Raw genomic sequence first — 24,510 nt, 5'->3', positions numbered from 1 at the left:
TTCACAAACTTCGTTTGCTTTCAATCAATAACAATACTTTTATTGATATAAATTTGTTTTTGGACGAAAAAAAATAAATTGTATAAACGAGACGTATTGTTTGTGATTGATATGTTATGGTAGGTGGAAATGAGTTGGATAATGGTCAAATATAATGTCTCTGAGAACTAATTAATTCATTGGCTACTTGAACGCTCGTATTTCTGTGAAAAATATGAATTTTAAATATTAGTGAAAAAAAAAAAATGATGGTACGAGAGCGAATCATAATTTAATATTAATTAATTGATACTAAGTTTGTGAGGTCCCCTCCAAATTAAGAAGTAGGCGAGCGTTTACCTTTCCTTCAAATTTTATTAATTAATTTTTCATTTAGTGAAATTTGACTCTGAAAATGGTCCAATCGATATTTATTACGATTTTATTTTGTTAAAGATATTGACCTAATTTATTTCGTAATTATTTTCATAAACCATATAGAGTAAATTTGAGCTGGAAAGAAGAGTTTTGCTGACTAGATTTGTTTAATAATTAGGCTAAATGGACAAGAATACCTAAATTTGGTATAAAATTAAAAGATATTTTTATTAATTTAACCTAATAATTATTTAATTTAATATCATAGAAATGAATAAAAAAATGGGAGTGTTCTCATAAAACCCACCTGGGCCCAAAATGGAAAGCCCAATAATCATAATGGACTAATAGTCCAGATCATGCGGCCCAAGAAGCAACGCCGATAACCCCGCGCTCTGTTTGGTTGGTACATACAAACACTGTTCCATCAGACTGGATTTAGGCAGAGGAAGAGAAACAGTCTGTTTACGCCGGATTTGCTTTTGATCCGTCCTCGGATCCTCCGCTTCTAATATATTCATCTTTTCTTATTGCGATCTGATTTCCGGTAACGTAAGTCATTCATCGATGCCTTTTTCTGATTTTGGATCCTGTAATTGAACAACAATCTTCAATTGAATGAGTGGCAAGTTTGTTAGATTTTGCTTGTATTGGCACTGTTCATTTGTTTCATTAGGTCTGTGGAAGCTAATTTCTATGTTAAATATGATTATTGCTTCTTGTTGGTGAAGTCCGCATTGGTTAGATTTGGCTCCATTAATGAATCGGATTAGTTTTGTTTAGATTGGGGGCAAGGATAATGGGTTGAAAGTTTTGAATTCGGACTTCTTTTTGGGTTTGATTAAATTCGTGTTTAAATGGATCATTGTGGAAACTGTACGATTGACAGAGCGTCATAACTCAAAGATTTATTCCAATTTGAGGCACTTATTTTTTTTCTGTCAATAATGGTATGCAAGAAGCTTTCTCGTTGTTGTTTTCTCCTATGTTTCGTATTTGGTTGAAATAAATGACTTTTATCATACCAATCGGTAAAGTCCGGCACCCAGACCAATTACATCATTCCGACTACTGGAAAGCATATCATTTGAATTCATTTTGACCCGAATGCATATCTTGAGGTGCTTAAGTAACATTTTCTAGAAATGACAGCATTTTCGTTGGAAGCGCTCTCTGTCAAAGGGCACTTTACTTGGGAATGTTATTACAGTATTTGAGCGGTGACCGTGATTGCAGGGAAGTGATTTTTTAGCAACCTTTTTGACTTATTGTATTGCTTGCAGTTATATACCCATCACTTTCACCTATAGTTTTTGTAACGAAGAGGGAATAATGTCAGAGAAAAATATCGAGGATCATTGTGAGAAATCTGAGGAAGAAATACAATGTCCAGATGAGAAAGAGAAGAATCCTATGCCTTCACAGCAGCAAGAGGTTAGTGCTGTTTCTGTATTTATGGTGTGCTCTTCTTGTATGAGACTGTCATTGGAGAATGAAATGTAATGTTAGTTATTTCCTGTTTTCTTAGTGTCATCAAGGTCCTTAGAGCGAAACTTGTATGAAATTAGATAGACAGGAAAATCTCTGATTTTTGTGCCAAGATTTGGATGTGTGAGCAGCTATTACTTGCCTTTGCATAAAGCTAACCTTAAAGGGGAAAAGATGAATGAAAATAGCCTTGATGAGGCAAGGGAAAAAAATGTTTCTTTTTCCTGTTTTGGTTCCTGTTCTTAACTGCATGTGCGTAAGCGCGAGAATTTGTCTCAACTTTCTAGAAACTGTTGGTCTTGTGGTGTCACTAAGGTTTGTGGGTTTTGTTTTAACAGTCTGATAATGGTTTTAAACAGGAGGAGATCATCAAGAAGAAGTACGGAGGAATTGTGCCAAAGAAGCCTCCTTTGATATCAAAAGTAATAGTTAGTTATGTTTTAAGTTACTCTTGTGGGATATTAGGTTTGATCCAAGTCCTCTATGCTGACAACTGCAAATGTTCCTTTTGTCTAGGACCATGAACGTGCCTTCTTCGATTCTGCTGATTGGGCATTAGGGAAGGTGCTCATTTAGATTTTACTAGGACTTTAAACTGCTCATTGGATACTAAGATATAAATATGTGGACTACAATTTTTTTTTTACGTTGATTGGGTGTCCCAAGTTTGATGCGATTGTCTTGCCTAAGTACTCCTTTGACTTCTGTAACAGCAAGGAGGAGCTCAAAAACCTAAAGGACCACTTGAAGCACTCAGGCCAAAGTTGCAGGTGCATGATGTTTAATAATAGTGGGGTATCTCTGTCTGTTCATTATATTTGTACGTAATTTTTAAATGTATAAATTGGTAAACTTTTGCTCTTTAGTAATAGTCTAGTAGCTACTTACCAACAGTGAATCGACCGACTTGCTAAGATGTACCAATTTTTTTTAATGTGAGGTTAATTGGTCTTCCAGAAAAACAACTTGGAACTTTAGTAAGATAATAATTAATATACTCTCACTACTTACCATAGCTGGATTTTCTCTTCCAACTATATCTTTCCTCTTACAAACTATCTTTCCTGTATGTGATCTGAACGACCGCCTGGAATCTCATAAGGTTGGAGATTTGATTTGGTTAGAAGTTATTACCTACAGCTTATTAGGTCTTTGTTTAAAATTGTCGAGGTTTGCTTCAAATCGTTGTTTGAGACTTGTTAAGCCCCTCGTCCTGGGCATATGTACTTTTCCTTCTTTTGTAGAGAAAGGAATGAAAAATAAAGCATCGGTTCACATGGAATGTGTGTACTTCACTGTGTTCATATGTTGTGATTATGTTGTTTGTAATATTTGCTGACGTTTTTATTACCATTTTGTCATAATCAGCCAAATCCACAGCAGCAAGTCCGTTCAAGGCGCTCGGCTTATGCTCCTTCCGATGGTGGTGAAGGTATGAGCCACAGATTCTCCTTTTTACTGCCAAGGCTTCTGATTTACAACAGGAAATGATAAATGCGGCGTTCATTTTCCTGTACTCGACAGGGAATGAAGGCAATATCGACCTTGCTGCAGAGGATCGACAATCCACAATAGAAAGTGGCTGCAATGACCACGTTTCTGAGGTTAAAGTGTGCAAGGAATAGCTATCTGGACGAAACAACTTGATCCTCTTAGACCGAGCTGCATTCTGAAGTCCTTGAATGATATCGGCCAATAAGTGAAACATGCTGAGTTTTAAGCTTTCACTTGTTAATGATTGATCATGCAATGTGGGACGATGTAATGCTTTCTATGCTTTAAAGGTTATGAATTCAATCCTTATATTGCATTCGAGAATTATTTAGTCTTTTATAACTGGCTCTTTCTGGCCCAAATGCATTCAATACATATATTATACAGTAAATATATAAGCAGAATTTATACCCACCAGGTTTTCCTGTTCTGCATTTCTTGCTCGTTCTACCTATTTGACGTACTAATATGAGAGTTAAGTTTATCGTAATCCATCACTATAAGCTTTTGGGTTCGGTACTGATTATCAAATTGAAGCAACATGATCCTTTACCCCTGTCCACCGAGTTCAGCCATCTTCCCCAAAAGCAATGCTTTCCAACAAGCGACACCTAAACCAGAGCAGTCCGGAAGCGCCAATGGGGAGCAATCTAAAGATAGTGCCACCATCACAGTTCCCCTTTATGACCTTCAATGGCTTTTGCTTATTCATCCTCTGATTACGCTGTGCGTAACTTCTTTCGAAGCAGACTGAAGACTGATGGGTTTTTCTCCCTAGATCAATACTCACATTTGACCTCAAAAAGACCCACATGATTAAGTTATTAGTTTTGTTGTGAATTGGCTGTTTAGAACAGTGTCCATCCTCCTAAGCCAGATTAGTACGAGGATTTCTATGCGGTTCTGGCTAATGGCATGAAATCCGAGGTTAGCTTTCTTTTTATCTCTAGTGCTTTACTTTTACCTCTGTATCCACTGTGTGTCAAATTATTATGGATTTTTGTATATTTCGCCTTCAATCTTCTATGTTTAGTCGTTAAGTTGGCCTATGGACCTCTGATTTTGGTTATTTGATGCTGTTCAGGTCTTCCCATTGTCCTTCTCATCATCATTTATTTGCTTGATCTTTACCTGATTCAGCTATTTCCAGCACCTCATAACTTCATCATGTGTTCGTTAAATGTGCCTATGCGCCTTCCTACTGTTGGATTGATGTGACTATAACTTATTATGTTAACTTCATCATGTGTTCGTTAAATGTACATTTTCCTTTTGTCCCGCGACAGATGTACTGAGTTTTGTATCATATCCTTGGTGCAATGGTTACCATAAATCTAGCACATTATAAATTGTTTTCATTGAACTTTGCAGGGTACCTCCGAAAATCCTGATTGTGGGAGCTCTACTTTCTCATATTCAGAGAGTAGCCAAACAGAACCCACAGCCAAGTTATGTTATGCTCATCCTCTAATTGGAACTGCACGAGTTGTTGTTCTTTCATGCCCAAACCCATTCCTCCTTTAGACATTCCTATGCAAACTTCCTCTGGAGAAGCTTTTGAATCTACTAACTTGGTGCACACAGTTTGATTCTCCTACTCTCCAAAGAGACACCCAACAATGGTGCAGTGCAAGTAGCAGCATTGATTTTGCTGATGTGTCTGAGCCACTCAAATCAGCAATAGCTCAAACTCACCTCTAGCAGATATTGTCTTCTTTGGATTTATCGTTTCGAGCTTTTCTTCAAGCTTTTTAAAACGCGTGTGCTAAGGAGAGATTTCTATACTCTTATAAAGAATGTTTATGTGGGATCTTCTCACATATGAATTCAAATATGGGTTATGTGAAAGATATCTTTCACAGAGATCACTATGGAATCGACTCAGAATTGTGAGAAGTACTGATGTACGTGTCATTGTTTTTCATGCTGAATGCTTGAATCAGACTACTCAAAAGACACGTACGAGTGACCTATCGTTCCCACTTTGTCCAAAACGTGAGGATAACCATTCTCCCGAGCAACGAGCAAATTCGAGATGGAGGCATGTGAATTCCCTCCCAAGGCCTAGACCCTGGACCAGCAAGGACGGACCACCAAGGCCATGGGGTTGTGCTTGAAGGGGCCTTACATGCACCTCCACAAAATATAATCCTTTTTGTAACCCAAAATTGTGTGAACAACCTTTGTTTCAAGGGAAATTCCAGCAAAGAATTCCCATCGAAGTTAACAAAAAGTGGCTCAAATTCTTCAAAATTGTTGAGTGCAAGGCGACTTGACAAAGAATTTGTGGCTGTTCATGAACTTCAGCCGGACCCAGTATGAAACAATGATTGAACTATGCACAAAACACTCATGAAAAGGAAATTCCAAGAACTTTTCTTTTCAGAATCTTCTTCATCATCTTCTCTTGTGATTTTGTTTATTCATTCCAAAATTTTCAGCTGGGAAAGTTTTAGCTTTCTGATTCATCCATTGATGTATAACAGTTGAGTTGTGGGCAATACATGATGAACATGAACAACTCATATTTTCATTTTTGTAATGAACACCAGCAGATAATGAAAGAACATTCAAATGAATTCCGGTTGCACCATGAACAATCTGAGCCATAAAATTTAAAATTCTCTTGTTTTCTAAATTATCATCTTACAGATAATTTTTTCGGATAATTTTTTTTTTCAAAACCATGACAACCATATGCTTATGATTACGATAGCGAGCCACCGAACTAGACATATCAGAAGACGATCAAATAGAAAGAATAAAGAATCTTACAACAAATGTGGGGATCAATCTCAAACTTCAACAAATATTACATTTTTTATTTATAAATTTTCCTAAACCCACAAATTTCAACGTAAAGATTAGAACACTCGTTCAAGTTCAAAATAACGATGATTCAATGAAATAAAAAATTGAAGGAGGATAAACGTTGAAATTTTTGTATATATTATTTTATATTCTGGATATGATATAGATTTTTTAAAAATTAATTATATATTTTTTGAAGGATGGTAATAGAAATTGATACTATTTCTCCGGAGAAAGGGGATAATCTCCAGAAGCAGCCAAAAATGGAGGAAAATAATAACAGTAATAATAATCATTAGAAAAAAAAAAAAAAAAAAAAAAAAGGAAAATTGAAGGTAGCAAATGGGGTAAAGCCATGATGTTTGTTAACAATTGGAGAAGATTAAAAATGATAGTGACAAAGGATTGGATTTGTGTTGCCCACTACACATGCTTCCCTCCTCCTACTCCAATGTCATTTTCCCTTTTTTTTTTTTTTTTTTTTTAAAAAAAAAAGGTAAGATATGGTTGATTCAAGCTGGATTCACGGGACTTTGTAATGCTCTGTTTCTCGTTTTAAATCGTTATTCAAACTTTACTTTTAAGATTATATTTTGTTTCTACGTTTAGGTGGAAATAGATAGCCGAAAATTTTGAAATGGACGTAAAATTTAGTTATTTAAAAGAATGTTTCAATATAAAAACGTAACATCGTTTGAAAAGAATGCTTGTTAGGATTAGATTAGGACAAGAAATAATATTGGCTTCCACCAAGCAAGAAAATAAGGTCGAGAAGCACGTGTATTGTGGGAACAAGAAGGGCAAGGGCCCCTCCCTCCTCCAAATTCAAATTAGTCTAATCTTGGTAAGTGTTTGCCATTCATACAAGCTACTTTAAGTTGGTCATAATTTATCCAATTCAACAATTGTCTGCACTGAAATATGAAAGCTCTGATAAAAACGATTGAATCAAGTTGGTTCGGCTTGTTTGAAGTGCGCTGTGAAATTGAAAAAAGAATTTAGATAAATTTTGTTGATTTTAGTTAGTTTGGTTCGGTTTTGATTGGTAAAGCATGTCGGGTTTGGGTTCGATGTAATTTAAATTTAGGGTTTGAAAAAGGAAATGGTTAGGTTAGGTTTATTTGAAAAGAAATGGAAGTGGGGTTTTTGGGTGAGTGGCTTACAGCATCATTGGTTATATACACTTTTATTTCCTTTGCCTTTTGGAATATATACCAAAGAATTTGACTGTTTGTTTCTGTAGCCTTTCTTTTATTCTTCATTTTTTAATATTTTACACAAATTTTTAATATTTTTTAATGTATTTTTTAGTCTACAAAAACCTCTAATGCATTTTTTTAATCGATTGTGGCGTCGAGTCTTGTGGAGAATTCAAGCCTCATATACATTTTTCACTCGACTTTATGGTTTGGACGGATCTTAGTTAAGGTTTGTTTTCACTAAACGAATATCACTTGTGCAGAATCCAAACTTGTTCGACTACACATGCTGTCTGCGCATGCTTGTTCAATTGTCTACGACATAACCGACTTGCCACTAGGCTAAGATTCATCAATGCAACATCGCATCCTATCATCTCATCTTGGTTCCCAATTAACCTGGCTCATATGTCTTGCATCATCCCAAGTTAAGGGTGTCGTCTGTGTCATCATAACTCACTTGGTCATGATATTAAGAACGGACCCACGTTGGAATGTTCGATATGCAAATAAAAAAGTTTAATTTTCTTAGAATCTTACCGATAATCAATTTACAATAAATCAATGAAAGTTTTTTTTTAAATTAACTTTTGAGTTAAGAAAATAAAGTGAGATCGAGAGTTATCATGTTTTGCCTATCATATTTTTTTTTATATATCCACGAAATACCTATATTAAATCATATATACCATTAGTATATCTACATTATTGTTAATTATTATATTAAACATTCATAATCAAATATGTCGGAAGTAAAAGACACATTTTTATCTTAAAAAAGAAATATTTCATATAAAATATGTAAATAATATTAATTCGAAATTTACATTTAACTCTTGATATTACATCTCACTAATAATTCAATAGGGCATGTTGCTACATGAATCGATAACCATCTTTTAGTTAATATTGTCTTTTTTGTCTTTCAAAACTAATAAAAAGGTTGTCTCCAATATTCATTTGTTATCCATTGACTACACCTTTCGACCAGACTTAAGTCTCTCTGATTCATCTTCATTAGACAATCCTTACGAACGAACCCTTAGATTTCAAAGCATCGATTTTTTAATAGTCTTTGTGTTACATTCTTGATTCCACCTCGTTTATCACTATTAGCCTGTGGTAATTTTCCCAGAGAAGTAAAAGTAACAAAAAAAAAAAAAAATCATATATATATTAATTTTAAAATTTAATGAAAAATGTTTAAATTTTATTATCACAAAAAAAAAAAAAAAAAAAGATTTTTATTAGTTAATAACGGTACTTAAAAGTACGAATAAAGAATAATATTGGGAGTTGAGCTGAAAATTGATTATACGTTTCAAACCCATCAACCAAATATAGGGTAGCGTTTGGGTGAAGCTCAAAATTAATTACATTATTATTATTATTTTTCATGTACAAGTTTGACTTTTCAACCCATCACTACGTACGATTAAATCGTTTTTTTTTTCAACCATTAAATAATATTTATTTCCGAACTACTAACATTAACATTGACTCGAGGTATTTTTTCTACTCCTTACCTTAAAAAAAAAAAAAAAAAAAAATAGAGGTACCTTGTATCCTTGAACAAAGTTGCCATGTGAGTTCGTTGTCTAGTCAACTCAGGTCCGTTTTTTTACAAACGGATTAAAGAGGAGAGTACCAAAACGGACAAATTCAAGGAGAACAAACACCATCAATTTGGAGCGCGACGCCTACGGCTAAAGACATAAATGTTACAACTCATGATCTATATAGCCTTTATTTATCATTAAAAACGAAAATACGGTCTATTTTTAAGAATTAGTAATTAGTAGAGTTAATCGAATTAGTAAATGATGATTAGTAATATAGAGTGTACTAAGATAGCCACCTTGGACCATGGGAAAACGACACCCGCTGTTGTAAAATAATACCACATTTGTCGGCACCATAAAGTTTGCTATAATTTATTTTTTAAAACAATAAAAATTAAAAATTAAATAAATAAATAATAAACCCTTCAACGTACAGGCACAGGGCTACAACTAATTTAATTAGCTAGCTGCTCACTATTACTCCTCTTTACTTCTCTGCCTTCAATAATAATTACAACAAATAATAATTAATAATTAGTTTTTTTTTTTAAAAAAAAAAACTAATTAATAGGACTCGTATTATTCGGATTTTTGCGATTTTTTTCCGTTAAAAGAGTGTGGCCCACCAAATCCGAGCAGAGGTTGGATTCACTTTTTAATTAATGAGATTTTAATTGTAATTATTAAAAATTAAATTAATAAATTAAAAAAAAACATTATGGTAGTTGGTTGGTTGAGCTACCTACCTAAAATCCACCACCCAAAATTACTCCAAATATTCGCATTTTCGGACTCTTTTTTTTTTTTTTTTTTCTGAAATTTTAAGAAACATTAGTGTGAAATTTGTTAATTGAGATGGAAATGTTTTTTTTTAATATTATAATTCAATAAAAATAAACAAAGCATGTGAACTGAGGAGTGAAAAGGAAGAAGTCAAATCAAGAAAGTTGACCAGATTTTATTTATTTATTTATAATTTATTTTTCTTCCAGTTAGAAAATCTGATTAGTGGTTACAAAAAGGAGTTAACTTTCGCAGCATTCTTCTCTGTTCTTAGTGATGGAAAAGAAAAAGTGCATGTGAATTTTGCTTTTGCAATTTGGTGTCGCATTGGGATATGATATGGGGAGACATCAATTTAACGAATCTTTACAAATAGATCTTATTTTCCACATTTCACTTTCATCCTTCGTAGGGTCAGCTGGGTCTAACTCAATGTTCATACTCGACCTTACCGTAAGTCTAACCACTTTAAAATACTATTTGGACCAGACTTGAATGGATGCCATCTTTAATAGTTGAGCTTATGACTCAAACTTTGAACTTTATTGATTGGATCAAAATTTTGGTCGATATTTATTTTATATTTGAGTTGATTCAAACATAAACGAATTAAGTAGATTGGACAAGTCTATCTAAATATGACGCTAATGAGTGAATTTAGGAGCCAAGCTAATCTTAAAACATATGACCTATATCCAATCCAAGCAAGATTGGACTGAGTTAGATTGGTCAAATTTTAACTTTAAGCCCAATTTAAATCAATCCTAAGCTAGATTTGGTTTGACCTTCGAGATGATAAGGTTGACCAACACTAATACTTAAAGACCCTAAAAAAATTAGAACTAAAAAAGAAAATTCTCGTGGTTAACATCTAAGACTACATCTCTTGTTCATGACTATATTCGAAAAAGAGAATAATGGTGGAAGTAAATATGTTACCCACGTAGAACAAAGTGAGTAAGTTAAGAAACATGTAACTTTTAATAAAGGCGTTTGGAAGAATGTGTAAAGAGAGAAAGGAGGGTTTCGGGGTAAATTAGAAGACAAGTTGGATTCGACTTCGAACATGAAGCCAAAAAACCTGCATGTGCACTTGCTTCATCCCCAAATTTACGAGTATTAATTATTTTATTGAATTGAATGAGGTTGAATAGAATGGCTTCAATTTTGTACGTATTTGACTAAGAATTATTTTGATTACCAATTATTAAATTGGTTGGACTTTGGGTAATTGACCGGAAAAAAAGAAATTAAAAAAAAAAAAAAAAAAAAAAAAAAAGAATGGGAGACACGGTGGCGCAAATCACGGTTGAGTTTAGGGAAGAATCTTTGTAATTAGGAAGTCACTGTCCATGCAGATCTTAATTTTGGTTAGCATTAATCAAGATTTATTTATAGTTTAATACACCTAAGTGATGGTTTAATAATAATAATGTAACAAAATCTGTCACACATGTGGGGGAATTAATTAGAAGCATTAGGCACGTGTGAAACATAATTTAATCTTCAACGTTATTTTTCTTCAAAGGATAAGAGAAAATTGCAGTAATCAATGCACCTTTCTTGGTAGTCCAAATTGAAGACTTTTAATTTTATTTATTTGAAATTTTGAAGAGTTATGTTGAGGCCTCTAATATTAATATATATATATATATATTTTTTTGTATATGGAGAAGCATTCGTAAATAAAGTTTTAAAAAAAATAAAAAAATGAAAAATGAAAAAGAATGTGGGAATTATTTGGTTTATTTGATTTAAATTAAATAAGATGGGGCTCACTAGTTGGACGTTGGAAGGTTGGTATAAGACAGCTAAAAATGTCATCACCCACGTGCTCTCCAATATTTGCTTTTTATTATCATTATTATTATTTTAATTTATTTAAATTTGATGCTATTTCAATATTATGTTGTGTCACATTGTCTAGCAATGGACCCTCTAACCAAACAATATACTTCCAACGCTATGTGGACTCTTCATTTTTTTTTCAAATCAATTTAACTAAATATTTAATGTTTTTTTTTCTTTGTTTATTAATGTGAAATTCCGGTTAGAGTGTGGAAGTTTCTCCGTAGTAGATGTGTTTTAAAATCGTGAGATTGACGGTGATACGTAATGAGTTAAAGTAGACAATATTTGTTAGTGGTGGGCTTGAGTTATTACAAAAAGATAGTAGAGTCAGACACAGGGCAATGCACCAACGAGGACCCTGGTCCCCAAAGGGGGTGGATTGCGGATCCCACATCGGTTGGAGAGGGAAACAAAAGATCGTGAGATTGACGTCGATATGTAACGAGGCAAAAACGGATAATATCTGTTAGCGGTATTAGAGTTAGACACTAAGGGATGTGCCAGCAAGGACATTGGCCCTCCAAAGGGTGAATTGTGAGAATGAAACTTTTTCGTAACGAATGGATTGAGTACTAATCGTGATGGTATGAATGGTGTTGTTTTGATTTGGAAAAGAAGGTTGAACTAGAAAGCACCTAAGATTATTGTGATTTAGAAATGAGTGAAGCAGACAATTTGGAGAAAGAAAACAAGAAAAAAAGAAAAAGAGATAGGGGCAAAGGCCAAAGAGAAGGGGATGCTGCTTGGTTGCACATGGCTATGGAAATTCATTAGCCAATAGGGCACAAACCGGCTTACCCCACTTGGATATCTCAGTAGCAAAGCTCCAAAACCACAGGTTTTGGCTCCCCTCATACCACCTTACACAACCAAAGTTACCATGATAATTGAATTTTTAGGTGTCAGTACCTTCAAAAAGTGTTGGTCTGTAGCGACGGTGGTTAATTAGTCTTAGCCACCCTTTCCCTTTCCCTTTCCCTTTCCCTTTCCCTTTCCCCCCCCTCTCTCAGGATTTCTATATATTCTCCCCTAAACTCTCCTAATCTCTCACTCCTATCCTCCTTTCTGTTCCTTCATTTCCTTACATCTTTCCTTCTGGTAATCATCTTCTCCTCTCTCTTTCTCTCTCTCACACGCACACATTTGCTTCTGCAATCATGTTAGAAGATTTGCTGAAAGTTGAACTCTCTCTCTCTCTTTGTTGCAGGAATGGCTTCTGTCCTTGTCTTTTTGGCAGCTTTCTATGCCACAGTGTCCTCTGTTGATGCCTATGCAGGTGGAGGCTGGACTAGTGCTCATGCCACCTTCTATGGTGGGAGTGATGCTTCTGGGACGATGGGTATGCACCAAAACCACCACCATTTTATCCATGCCATTGGCAGACAATGTGAAATATGGCTGAACTTTTTTTTTTGTTGGATGAATTTGTGCAGGTGGGGCTTGTGGATATGGCAACTTATATAGCCAAGGCTATGGGACAAACACTGCTGCTCTGAGTACGGCTCTGTTCAACAATGGCTTGAGCTGTGGGTCTTGCTATGAGATTAGGTGTGCTAGTGACCCTAAATGGTGCTTGCCAGGCTCCATTGTGGTAACAGCCACCAATTTCTGTCCTCCAAACAATGCCCTACCCAACAACGCTGGAGGCTGGTGCAACCCTCCTCTACAACACTTTGATCTCTCTCAGCCTGTATTTCAACACATTGCTCAGTATAAAGCAGGAATTGTGCCTGTTGCTTACAGAAGGTAAGCAAGGCATTTGAACAGAGTTTTAAAATGCAGGGGATGTATTACAGAGGCGTTTAATTTAATAACTTTTGGTGGGGTTTTCTTTTTGTAGGGTACCCTGCAGGAGAAGGGGAGGTATAAGATTCACCATCAATGGGCACTCCTACTTCAACCTGGTTCTCATCACAAACGTGGGTGGTGCTGGTGATGTACACGCAGTTTCCATCAAAGGATCAAGAACTGGTTGGCAAGCAATGTCTAGGAACTGGGGACAGAACTGGCAGAGCAACAGTTACCTCAATGGCCAAAGCCTGTCCTTCAAGGTCACCACCAGCGACGGCCGCACAGTCATCGCTAACAACGCTGTCCCAGCCGGCTGGTCCTTTGGACAGACATACAGTGGTGCCCAATTCTAATTTATTACCTACTCTAGCTAAAATAAGCTTCTATGGTTATGCAGAATTTAGTGTGATTTTTTTTCTTTTTGTTTACTTAAAAGTATACTAGAGTATTAGATAATAGTATACTCTATGTGAGCGTTTGGGTCAAAAAATGAGGAAAGGGCTTGTTTTGGGAAGCTCTTTGTTATCATTTTGATTCAAATTGCAACATTGAATGAGTGGCTTAATGGCTACTTATTGTGATTTTTTACTCTAACTTTTGCTATAAAGCAAGAGTTGGCAGAGGTGGGCTCTAACCACCCGCCTGCATTTTTAGTTACTATTGTGAGTTCATCATGGTTGTATTTGATGTATTATTGGTTGCTGAAAGTGTAAATTTTCAGTTTCCTCAAGTAATGAAAAACCCAGACTTTTATTTATTTGTGTTCTGTTTCTCTGTTTTCTTATTAATGTTTTCAATTGCTACCTCTCTGTTATTCGTTCCCCCATCTGCCCCAAACTTAAATATCACGGTCAATTCGAGTATAGTTCAATTGGATTGGGTGGTTCTATTCTCTTGGGTTTCTAAACTTTAAACCTAAACCCAATTGTTTTGGGTCAAACCATTTGGACTGCAACTAAAAGAACCACAAATCAAAGAATGATTTGCTAGGATTCTGTAACAGTAAGCACGGAATCTCCTGCTATTACCCAAATGCATTGATATATAAAAGATAGTAGGAAGGTCCTCTTTCCTCCTCCCTTTTCGTGCAATTCTTGTTCATCACCGATGATTGTGTTTGGATGAATTGTGACTTCGTACGATCGTGTCGGGTGAACAAGAGCCGCTTCGTCATACTCCCCCAAGTAATCGAGGTACTTGGAACCTACTCTTTGCTATGTAATTGGAACCTACCCTGTTACCAATAACCAAGTACAACAACAAACTTCCTAACGAATTACTACTAGTATACTCTTAATACACTTACTACATCCCTAATGGTATTCCTATCACCTTGATGTTTGATGTGAACAAATTTCGACGCATAAAGAGTTTGAATGAACAACAAAATCATTCGAAGATAATTGGTAACAATCCAAGCCTACCACCCACCGCTAGTAAATATTGTACGCTTTGATTCGTTACGTTTAATAGTTTTGGAATTGGAATGGGATTCTTTCTTTCCCCTCCCACCTATGGAATCTCACTGGCTAACTTACGGAAGGAAATAAGCGATGGTCTAACAAAGAAACAGCACAAGGGCCAGAAGAAGAAGCCCAATTGTGCTGGGGCCTTGGACCTTCTGTTCTGCATACTTCAGAAAGGATGCCATTTTCTTGTCCAGAATTTGAAATCCGTGGACATCGACCGGTGCCGAAATAAGCAAGGAAGAACGTGAAGAGCACTCATATTGATATGTTTAATGCTCGTTTTCTGTAAAATTATCGCCTTCCAACCTCATTCATACTATAGCACCAATAAGGCATTGTCTAGAATCACTTCCTAAGTGCATAAAAATGTATACCTATGGGGAACAAAGTTTGGATCAATAAGATTTGTCTGGAATCACTCCACCGCTCTCTTCGCCCTCAAATCTGTCGAGCTCTCTGCAGTCGGCCGCGTTCTCGACATGTAAAACCCCAAACTCCTCACCTCCGATCCGGATTATGATCTTTACCCCATCTTTGATTTCCTTCTTAATGAGGTTCGATGCCCTAGAATTCTCGTCTCCGACTTGGACCTTCAATCTCCTCCATTTCCACCGTGCATGGATTGTCGTCGAAAATGCTGAAGGTTAGAGACGGGGAGCTCACTGCAAGGTGGATAGAAATGCCATTGCAGTCGTTGATGGCTGATCGTCGAAGTGAGTTGCTTTGCTTCTTGTAAATTTGTAGTTTCTTCGGATGTGATTATTTGTGGTTTATGGCTCTTTAGAGTCTTCAATCTGCGTTAGAACTCAATTGATTAGGTTGTTTATGGATGAGTAGTAATATGAACCAGGGCCTTATTGCAATCGAAACCTAAGAAAAATTATGAACACTAGCGATTCCCACAACTGATGCTGTGTTTCAGTGATACCAACCCATTGTGTTTAACAACACTTTGGACATCTTTTTAATCTTGGGATTGACTTTGTATGCAGTATTGAGATCTGATTCTACATAGCTGCAAGGACCTGTGGTTCTTAATATTATGCTAAATTGGAATCCTGGCAGCTTGGTATTGAGATAAAAATGATATTGGTATACTCAAATTGACACAGTGGCTGGAGCTAAACAAGTGGCACGGATGGTTGTATGTAATTAACACATGAACTGCTGATGATTTGATGCTTCTTATAGTCTGTCTGCCACAAACACACGTGCTGCTATGTGGAAATCCTGGATGAGCATTGCTGATGTTAGGTTAAGTTAAGTTAACTTTGTCCTTCCTTTGTGCAGGAACTGTTATGGAAATGATCCTACAGCTCGATTGATAAGACCAGGCCTTCCAAACATAATGCAGCCCTTGACTATCTATATTGGTTGGAGGGATTCACAAGATTGTTTCCATCACCGGTCAGAACTACAGCTCGATTGACAAGACCAGGCCTTCCACCAGATTCATTTGTTAATGCAGCCATTGACTATCTAAATTGGTTGTAGGGATTCACAAGATTGTTCCCTTCTTGAATGGGATCATCAGTCAGAATGTTTGCTGTTTAAACAGAGAATACGTAGAACACACACACTCGACGCTTCCACAGTTGCCATTTGTTGATGTAATGTAGGCCCAGACTACCGTAGTTTGTTGAGCGACTTGCATTGCATCTGGAGATCGCTGTTTAATTAGAGAATAACTGGAAAATGGAAAAAAGTCTAAGCTCCTAAGCTCCCTTCTAGCCGATATTGTCTTCTTTAGGTTTTTTCATTTCAGATGCGTCTACTAGGTAAAGGTTCCCACACCCTTTGAAAGAATGTTTTGTTCTCCTCTGGGATTTCACGATCCACTCCCTATAGGCCCCAACGTCTTCGCCGACACTCATTTTTCTCTTCAATCAGATCTCACAATCCACTCCCTTCGGGGTCCAGCGTTCTCGCTGACACTCGTTCCTCTCTCCAATCGATGTGAGATTTCATAGAACTCTCTCCGCTTGTATATTCTAATAGATATTGACTTTTTTGGACTTTAAGCTTTTAAAACACGTCTATTAGGAAGATTTTTTCACACCATTATAAAGAATGTTGTCTTTTCTCCAACCGATGTGAGATCTCACAATCAATTTCTTTCAGGGCCCAATGTTCTTACTGACTCGTTTCCCTCTCCAATTGATTTGGGATCTCACAATTCACCCCTTTCGAGGCCCAGCGTCCTTGCTGGCACTCCTTCCTCTCTTCAATCGATGTGTGATCTCTCCGACAGTACTAATCTGAATTCTCTCAAACTTCAAGGAGGAAGAAAGGGAAGGAAGGGTAAACCCCCAAATCATGTGATAACTAAAGGCACTGTCCTTCTCCGCCTTATTAATGTAGGCTACTGAATCATCAGTAGGACTTGAAATTACATTCCTGGAGAAAGAAAGTTAGTGTGAAAATGAAACTAGATTTTGTCCCACCAAAGTTAGAAACAATGAGAGATATCTCAGTGCATGATGATTCATTTTCTTGTTGAAACATGAGCCGAAGGACACGGTTTCTTGCTGCAGAGATGCATCACTGTCGCAGTCCAGATTCCAGAGTACGTTGTCCACTACATGACAAGTTTTGAAGGGTACAGTATGAGAGGCCTCGGGTCATCTCTGTTTCTCGGGACACCAAATGCAAATGCAAATGCAAATGCAAATTGGGGTTGCAGTCGTCACCTCTGGACCCTTTAACTTCCTACAATCAATTTGCTCAGACACAGAAAAACAAGAGAGAGGGGATCTGTCCCATTCTGTAATCATTCACCCTCGAAGGGTGAGATGAGTATTGATTTGAAATTCATGGTTTTCATTCAATTCTCTCTCTCCCTACTCTACACTGCATTTATGTTATGTCTGGTTGCCTCCAAGACAGATCAGAGTCGAAGGAGAACGAATGTTCTACAGAAGTTAGTTAGTTGGTTTACAATACATCTTATATGTTTGCTTAAGGAGATTTGATGGGATAAAATGGATGTTATTGCAAAAACTAGCTCAGCTGAAAGTGTAGGCCAAGTAGAATTCATAGACGACAGTGAAATGATCTGTTATGAGACAGCAATTTCAGAATCCACATGTTATGAATACATGGTCGTGTCGTGTGTGAAGGAATTTTGGTTTGTCCTTGTGCTTTACGACAATCATAACTGACCACTATGCTTCAATCTTCAAATATGTATATATCTTGAAATCAAATGATCAATCTTCCATTCTTTTCTTATCTCTTCTTCAGGGTTGTTCACACAACATGTTGGAATGATAAAGGAGCATCATGGGATTTGTATCTGGGTTGGTTGGTTCCTCTGGATTACTTTTAACATAGAAACATGGAAAAGTGAGAGATCTTTTAAGTGATATGCTTTATATATTGGTATTTGCAAATCCCAACATAAAGATTCATTTTTGTTTGTTCTCTGCACTGAAGGGTACCCTTCGGCGCTACCTTTAGCATCCAATCCGTATCCTTCCAAGGGAGCAAACCCAACAGAATATTTTGGCTCAGCCCTACCATTTATATTGTGGGCCATTTCTTACCAAATTCCTTTATTACATTCATACTCCTTATATGCTCAGGCTCCTAGCTAGCTACCCTTGACATCCTTTGCTGCCCATTTGGGGTTGAAGAAGGTTAGTTGGTACTGCCAATATAATGGAGTTCCTGTTTTTTCCATCTTGGAAGAAGCCAAAACAGCAGTGGGTTCTGTCCTTTACGTTATTATGTATAAACCAAATTATTTAGAACAAGATTTCTGAGATAACCCAGTTTGATTTTGGTGTTGTATGTATGATCCAAGTTGATGAAAATTCCCAAGTTTTCACGGCTGATGTGTTTTTGGTTCTTGCGTTTCATTCAGTATGAAAAGGATATAGGGAGAAGAGAATGAAGAGGACAGAGTTTGCACAAGTGTTGTATGAGAAGGGGATCCTAAGTTTGCTTGTTCAGGTAAGCTGTCAAAAGTCGCAATAATTCTGCTATTAGGAAGCAGTCAGAGGGCTCAGTTCTGTAGGGCTAGAAATGCCGCACGTGGGATTGGCAGATGATAGAAACAAATGCTAAATATTCAATTTAAACCCCTAAAAATTAGTTTTTTTTTGGGAGGTGCAGATCAGGCCAGACCAGACCACACCAGAAAAGGATGAAGTTAACTAAGGGGGGAAATTTAGGCGTTTACCAATACTATTACACACCTTTACTTCTCAATATTGCCCTCATCTTCTGCTTCCGATTGTCCTTTGTCTGACTGACCACACACTCCACCAAACACAAACCTTTTCAAATCATGCTCACTTTGGCCTAATGATTTAGCACGGTAACAGGCTAAGTTTTTAAAACGTGTCTACAAGTTGAGTTTTTCACACTCTTATAAAGAATGTTTTGTTTTGTGAGATCTCACCATCTATGTCTGAAATGACCGAGCTTAATGCTCTAGTAAAAGGGTTATTTTTGTTTCTTTGATGTGGTGAAAGGGATTGATGACTTGAAAAATATGTTTAGTAAGAGGTTGTAGAGTGATAGAGAACGTGTTGAAAGAATCATCTTAATCCCTGTGCGGCATAGTTTGTTCTGAAATCATGAACACAAATAGATGAACATTTATTAGATTCCAAAACAAAGTGGAAGTATAGTGATATCAGGTATTGTCATTAAAGAGAGTACTGTATAGCAAATTCAAGGAAATGGGTAGCTTTGGTTTTTTCTTCCTTGTAATGTAATGTAGAACCAAACTGTGAAGGCAAGTAGATTAAAGGGTTTTTGTGGTGATTCTAAAAGAAGCAAGGTTGAAAATTACCAAAAGCGAATGGATTATATGTATTGATTCAGAGGTTGGATTGATAGATGGGTTTGGAAGGAGGTCGAAATGAAAGATGCATGATGAGTTTGAGATCTATGGCTCAGAGTTTGATAGCTCATTAATGGAGATAGTGTGTTGTTTGGTTGGTGGTTGTTGTTGTTGGAAGCTCTGTTTCTTGACCCATGACTGTTCACCCCATTGTCACAGCTGATAGTACATTCCTGATACACTGTGCCAAACAATGAATTGAATGAAACGTCTGATTTTGGGATTCCCAAGGAGATAAATTAAAATTAAAAATAAAAATAAGAAAAACCCACTCACTCTCTATTTTCAGCTTCAAAGTTTGTTTTGTTTCAGCACTGTTGAGGATGTAAGCCCTAACCCATTCATGTGATATCCTCCATTCCAAGTACATTCCTTTGGGTGAAAAAATCTACCCTTCTGTTTCTTTTTTACTGGCTTTCTAGTTAAGGCCCCTCTTTAACTTCTCTTCTCCTAAAAGGACAGAAATGATATGAACAATATCATGAAACTTTCTTTATCCACCCATGTGTTCAAATAGCCATTCAATGCCTCTAAGATATATCCCCAACCAAACAAACATGATAAGAATTCATTGGAGAGGGTATATCACTACATCTACAACCTTTCTAAACGCTCTTGGTATTTCCCGAAAGTAAATCACTTTCTGTTTAGGTTTTCTCTCAAAGTTTGAAAATATGTCTATTAGAATGAAGTTTTCACATTCTTATGAAGAATGTTTCGTTCTCTTCTTCAACCAGAGTAGGTAGAGTAGGTAGAATCTGGAGTTAGGGATGGGGAGGTAGAAGGACCAAAGAAAGAGGGTCAACAAAGTTCACGAGTGATTGAGAGAGGAGAGAGAGAGTGAAATAGAGAGGAGGGTGTTAAAATTTGTTGATAATAAAGGCAAAGGAGGGGGTTTGGTGGGTCAACCTCAGTTGGTTAAGGCCGGGGAAGAGGGAAGAGGGGGGGAAGAGGGGGGAAAAGGGGAAGAGGGGAAGAGGGGGGAAAAGGGGAAGAGGGGAAGAGGGGAAGGGGCTAGATGAGTGTGATTGACACAAATGTGTGTGAGCAGGAGCAGTAGCAGCAGCAGCAGCCATGACAGGGTTGTGTCTGTGTTCTAATAACTAAGGTGTCAAACTCAAAACCCTCTCTTTCCATCTCTTCTACTTTTGTTGGGTTCTGAAAGCTGAAATCTGCATTGAAAAGAAAGGCGTCAAAGCACACCACTGCAGCCATAAGCCTAGTGTCTATCGATCTATTATCTATCTATTCTCTATCTATATGCTGCTGGAAACTGGAGTGACAGACAACCAACCCATCATTTTTATAGCTCTCTTTTATTGGGGCATTTGAGAGAGGGACAGCCACTCACACCCCACAAACCATAAACCAAACCCCCAAAACCAGAACTCCCTCAGTTTCACCCTCACAAAACAACTCTTACTTACACACACACCCTATTCATATTTCTGAATTTGAGGTTCATCAAACTCAACACACTGTGTTTTGCCTTTTTCCAATTGGGTTTCTTCCTTTCACTTCAACCTTCTCTCTCCATGCTTCAATCATATGAATATTTGGCCAACTAGGATTCTAACAATAGGAGATGGATTTAACACTGTAAAAACCAATCCAAAGATTTATAGTATTTTAGCCTAACAGTATAATTTAGCTAAATTTGTTAAAAGGATGCTAATAGATAAACAAAGATTCTATTATCACCACTTCGATCCGAGAGGATAACGAAACATTCTTTTTAAGAATATAGACTAAAAAATAATGTCTCTTATTTTGACTTTCCAACCTTAAACCCTAAACACATTTTTGTAATTCTCACGCTTCATAACTATTCAAAGAAAATTTCATTCCATTATGATTCATCCTAAGATTATCCGTTTGGGTCCGTTTCTCCCAATCCACTCCCTTGGAGACCTAGGCATGACGGAGACACCCAGCATCCTTGCTGGCTCACCATCCCATGTCTGACTCTATATCATTTGTAATAGCCGAACCCCACTGCTAGCAAATATTGTCCTCTTTTGACTCTTTTCGTATCATCGTCAACCTCACGATTTTAAAATGCGTATGCTAAAAAGAAGTTTGATGTATAACATTGGAGGAGCCAAAATCACCTTTTTCTCACTGCCAAGAAGGCTGACTTGATATAAATCCAATGACCCTTTAACTTCCTCTAACCCTAAGTTGGGTTGAACTTAAAAAATACCAAATTACAGACTGAAAGGAGAAACACTTCCCCCACCTCCCCTAATTTGATCTACCACTTCCTTCCCCCTTTAATTTATTAGTTAATTTGAAACAGTTACAAAAGAAAGTATTGGGATTGGTAAAACAAAGATAGCAGAAGATTTGTTTGGTTTGATTTCTCCACTGACTTCCCAGAGATTCATAAATAGAAAGAGAGAGAGAGGCGTACGATTTTGTTAAATAAAATTTGGTATGTTTATTATTGTTCTCAATCTCCTCATTGTTTGAGGCCATCTTGGAGCAATCAATTTTAAAAAAAAAATAGTGTTAAAGAGTGATTACAATTATGAGGAAGAACATTAAAAAAGGGAAAAGGAAAAGGAAAGTGAAAGGGCGATGTCCATGTCCATAGAAAACCAAAAGCAACCCAAATAAATCCAAACTTGTTAGCTAAAAAGGGTTACACCAGAATTGGTCAGCAGTGCTCGTGTTGCAATCTCTTCGCTCTCTTACTGTTTACCCTCCTCCTCCTCTAAGTTTTTCCCCTTCCTCTTCGTACACTGCAATATTCCATTTCTTTCCCAACCCAACCTTCAAACGCTTCCACTTTGGCCTATAAATCTCAACCCCTTTTACAAAAAATGCAAGCTTTGTTATGAAAAAGCCAGCAATGGGTATGTTGGTGGATGATGATTATGGTATGAAAGTGGAGGAAAGCATGGATCTTGATCTCAACTCTGCACTCATGTCCATCTCTGATTTTCCATTTTCGTGCGAGTCTATGATGAGTAGAAGCTCAGAGACTGATTTCAGCGATGGATTTGTTGAAAATCACAACGCTAATCCAGCTTCTTGTTCCAATGCTAATAATAATAATACTACTACACCCACTGGGGCTCAGTCTAGGCTCTGTGCTAGAGGCCATTGGAGGCCTGCAGAGGACACCAAATTGAGAGAGCTCGTAGCCATTTATGGCCCCCAAAATTGGAACCTCATTGCAGAGAAGCTAGAGGGAAGATCCGGTAACACACCCACAATCATATTATGTTTCTTTCAATTTCAATTTATTTTTTATTTTTTTGAAATGTGTTCTGTTTGTGTTCTTATGAAGGTAAGAGCTGCAGATTGAGATGGTTTAACCAATTGGATCCAAGGATTAACAGAAGGGCATTCAGTGAAGAAGAGGAAGAGAGGCTAATGCAAGCTCATAGGATATATGGAAACAAATGGGCGATGATTGCAAGGCTTTTTCCTGGGAGGACTGATAATGCAGTGAAGAATCATTGGCATGTCATAATGGCAAGGAAGTACAGAGAGCACTCTCGTTGTTACAGAAGGAGGAAGCTGACCCAATCTGTTTACACTAAAATGGACCAAGATTTGAGCTTCCTTAAGCATCATAATATGCCAAACTTTCAGGCTTCTATTGGTGCTGTTGATTATGCGTTTTTAACCCAAATGCCCATTGCTGGAGCAGAGGCAATGCCCTGTGACACCCCGTTCTTCACCTCATGTGCTCATCTTTCAAATCTCAATGTCCTTCCAGGTTAAATTTTGATTGAATATACATACAGTTAGTTACCCATTACAGAGTATTGTATGAATTGGGCGTTGGTTATTATGGTGTGTGTGTGTGTGTGTGCAGATCCCAAGAGCAGATTTTGGGATGGAACAGGCAATGGGATTCTGGTACCAGGAAGCCAGAGTGAGTATGGGGCGTGTAACACGGCGGCGGCGGCTGCGGCGGCAAACGACGGCGTTGGGGGATCACAAGTGGCAACAGGTGGATCTTCTTCATCACCAAGATTTATTGACTTTCTTGGAGTTGGAGCCACAGGAAGTTGAAATGTGAGAGAATCTGAGATATGGGATTTGGAATAATAATTAGTAGATTACTTCACTACAATGGATTAGAGAGGAAACTGAAGAATGTAGTGAGTGGTGGAACATCTTGATTTTATTATTATAATTCAAATATAATATAGACTAAAAGTATCCTTAATCTTAGATTGTTTTGCTTTTATTAAGGTTGGTTGCTTTTTTTTATCCTATGTTTCCTCGACGTGTACTGTCTGTGTTTTGTGCCATTCGTGTCAAGCAACTTCTTGTGATTTCAAACTTGGCTTGTTTACATATTGTGTTTTTTTTTTATTTGTTAAAATTAAGGTTGTTTGAACTTTTGAGGAAGGAAACACATCACATCTAATCACATCTAATCTAAGGGTATTATTATTATTATTTTTTTCGAGTAAAAGATTTGGTATTAAGTACTAGTAAGACTCGACGTATCTTATTGTCATAATCTTATATCATGCATGTTATGTCTTAGCTCGACGTACCATTTTTTAGGTAAAAGAAAACTTACTTCAATGATCATTTTTGCTATCTTTTTAACTAGCTCATCTATTAAAATATTCTCTAACAGGAGTTCGTGATAGTATATAGTAACAATCTTTGGGTTTTTTCTTTTGAGCTTCTCGTTGAGATTTTAAAACGTGTATGTTAGGGGGAGGTTTTTCCACCCTTATAAAAATGTTTCGTTCCTCTCTGCAACTAACGTTAGATCTCACTAGGCAACATGTGTGTGTATATATATATATATAAAAGAATTATTTGTAGGAGAGAACCCAAGAATGGAAATTGGCCCAAGAAGCAAGGATTTGGGGGTG

The 24,510-nt window shown here is 36.9% G+C and overlaps 4 protein-coding genes and 1 long non-coding RNA gene across 5 annotated transcripts; all 5 read left to right on the top strand.

The window, feature by feature from the left end:
• The first annotated feature begins 759 nt into the window (after positions 1-759).
• LOC111789386 (uncharacterized) lies at positions 760-3,681 on the top strand. Its single transcript, XM_023670149.2, has 7 exons — positions 760-909; positions 1,641-1,791; positions 2,205-2,267; positions 2,362-2,409; positions 2,559-2,615; positions 3,214-3,277; positions 3,370-3,681. The coding sequence occupies exons 2-7, from the start codon at positions 1,690-1,692 to the stop codon at positions 3,468-3,470; spliced, it is 435 nt and encodes a 144-aa protein (XP_023525917.2). The 5' UTR covers positions 760-909; positions 1,641-1,689; the 3' UTR covers positions 3,471-3,681.
• Positions 3,673-5,896, top strand: LOC147793823 (RING/U-box superfamily protein). Its single transcript, XM_087121004.1, is given in 4 exon segments — positions 3,673-3,813; positions 3,912-5,452; positions 5,454-5,623; positions 5,626-5,896. Coding segments are annotated over 3 exon segments (531 nt in total). The 5' UTR covers positions 3,673-3,813; positions 3,912-5,135; the 3' UTR covers positions 5,670-5,896.
• Positions 5,897-12,485: 6,589 nt separating this feature from the next.
• EXPA10 (expansin A10) lies at positions 12,486-14,093 on the top strand. The gene is made up of 4 exons (XM_087124570.1): positions 12,486-12,643; positions 12,753-12,884; positions 12,979-13,291; positions 13,386-14,093. Exons 2-4 carry the CDS (start codon positions 12,755-12,757, stop codon positions 13,687-13,689), a joined length of 747 nt encoding a protein of 248 aa, XP_086980696.1. The 5' UTR covers positions 12,486-12,643; positions 12,753-12,754; the 3' UTR covers positions 13,690-14,093.
• Positions 14,094-14,988: 895 nt separating this feature from the next.
• LOC111811292 (uncharacterized) lies at positions 14,989-16,448 on the top strand. The gene is made up of 2 exons (XR_002817523.2): positions 14,989-15,518; positions 16,096-16,448. It is a non-coding gene; the product is annotated as an uncharacterized LOC111811292 (long non-coding RNA).
• Positions 16,449-22,215: 5,767 nt separating this feature from the next.
• Positions 22,216-23,848, top strand: MYB117 (myb domain protein 117). The gene is made up of 3 exons (XM_023656337.2): positions 22,216-22,863; positions 22,953-23,387; positions 23,487-23,848. Exons 1-3 carry the CDS (start codon positions 22,497-22,499, stop codon positions 23,684-23,686), a joined length of 1,002 nt encoding a protein of 333 aa, XP_023512105.2. The 5' UTR covers positions 22,216-22,496; the 3' UTR covers positions 23,687-23,848.
• Positions 23,849-24,510: the final 662 nt, after the last annotated feature.

Source organism: Cucurbita pepo, chromosome 1 (genome assembly GCF_057944985.1).
Source record: "Cucurbita pepo subsp. pepo isolate OVF chromosome 1, ASM5794498v1, whole genome shotgun sequence".
NCBI classification, from domain to species: Eukaryota; Viridiplantae; Streptophyta; class Magnoliopsida; order Cucurbitales; family Cucurbitaceae; genus Cucurbita; species Cucurbita pepo.
This window is presented reverse-complemented; position numbering and strand designations above follow the sequence as displayed.

Coding starts and splice junctions, on each gene's coding strand:
- MYB117 (XM_023656337.2), top strand. CDS start 22,497: ATGAAAAAGCCAGCAATGGGTATGTTGGTGGATGATGATTATGGTATG. Junction 22,864..22,952: donor GAAGCTAGAGGGAAGATCCG/GTAACACACCCA, acceptor GTTCTTATGAAG/GTAAGAGCTGCAGATTGAGA. Junction 23,388..23,486: donor AAATCTCAATGTCCTTCCAG/GTTAAATTTTGA, acceptor GTGTGTGTGCAG/ATCCCAAGAGCAGATTTTGG.
- LOC111789386 (XM_023670149.2), top strand. CDS start 1,690: ATGTCAGAGAAAAATATCGAGGATCATTGTGAGAAATCTGAGGAAGAA. Junction 1,792..2,204: donor TGCCTTCACAGCAGCAAGAG/GTTAGTGCTGTT, acceptor GGTTTTAAACAG/GAGGAGATCATCAAGAAGAA. Junction 2,268..2,361: donor AGCCTCCTTTGATATCAAAA/GTAATAGTTAGT, acceptor CCTTTTGTCTAG/GACCATGAACGTGCCTTCTT.
- EXPA10 (XM_087124570.1), top strand. CDS start 12,755: ATGGCTTCTGTCCTTGTCTTTTTGGCAGCTTTCTATGCCACAGTGTCC. Junction 12,885..12,978: donor TGATGCTTCTGGGACGATGG/GTATGCACCAAA, acceptor GAATTTGTGCAG/GTGGGGCTTGTGGATATGGC. Junction 13,292..13,385: donor GTGCCTGTTGCTTACAGAAG/GTAAGCAAGGCA, acceptor TTCTTTTTGTAG/GGTACCCTGCAGGAGAAGGG.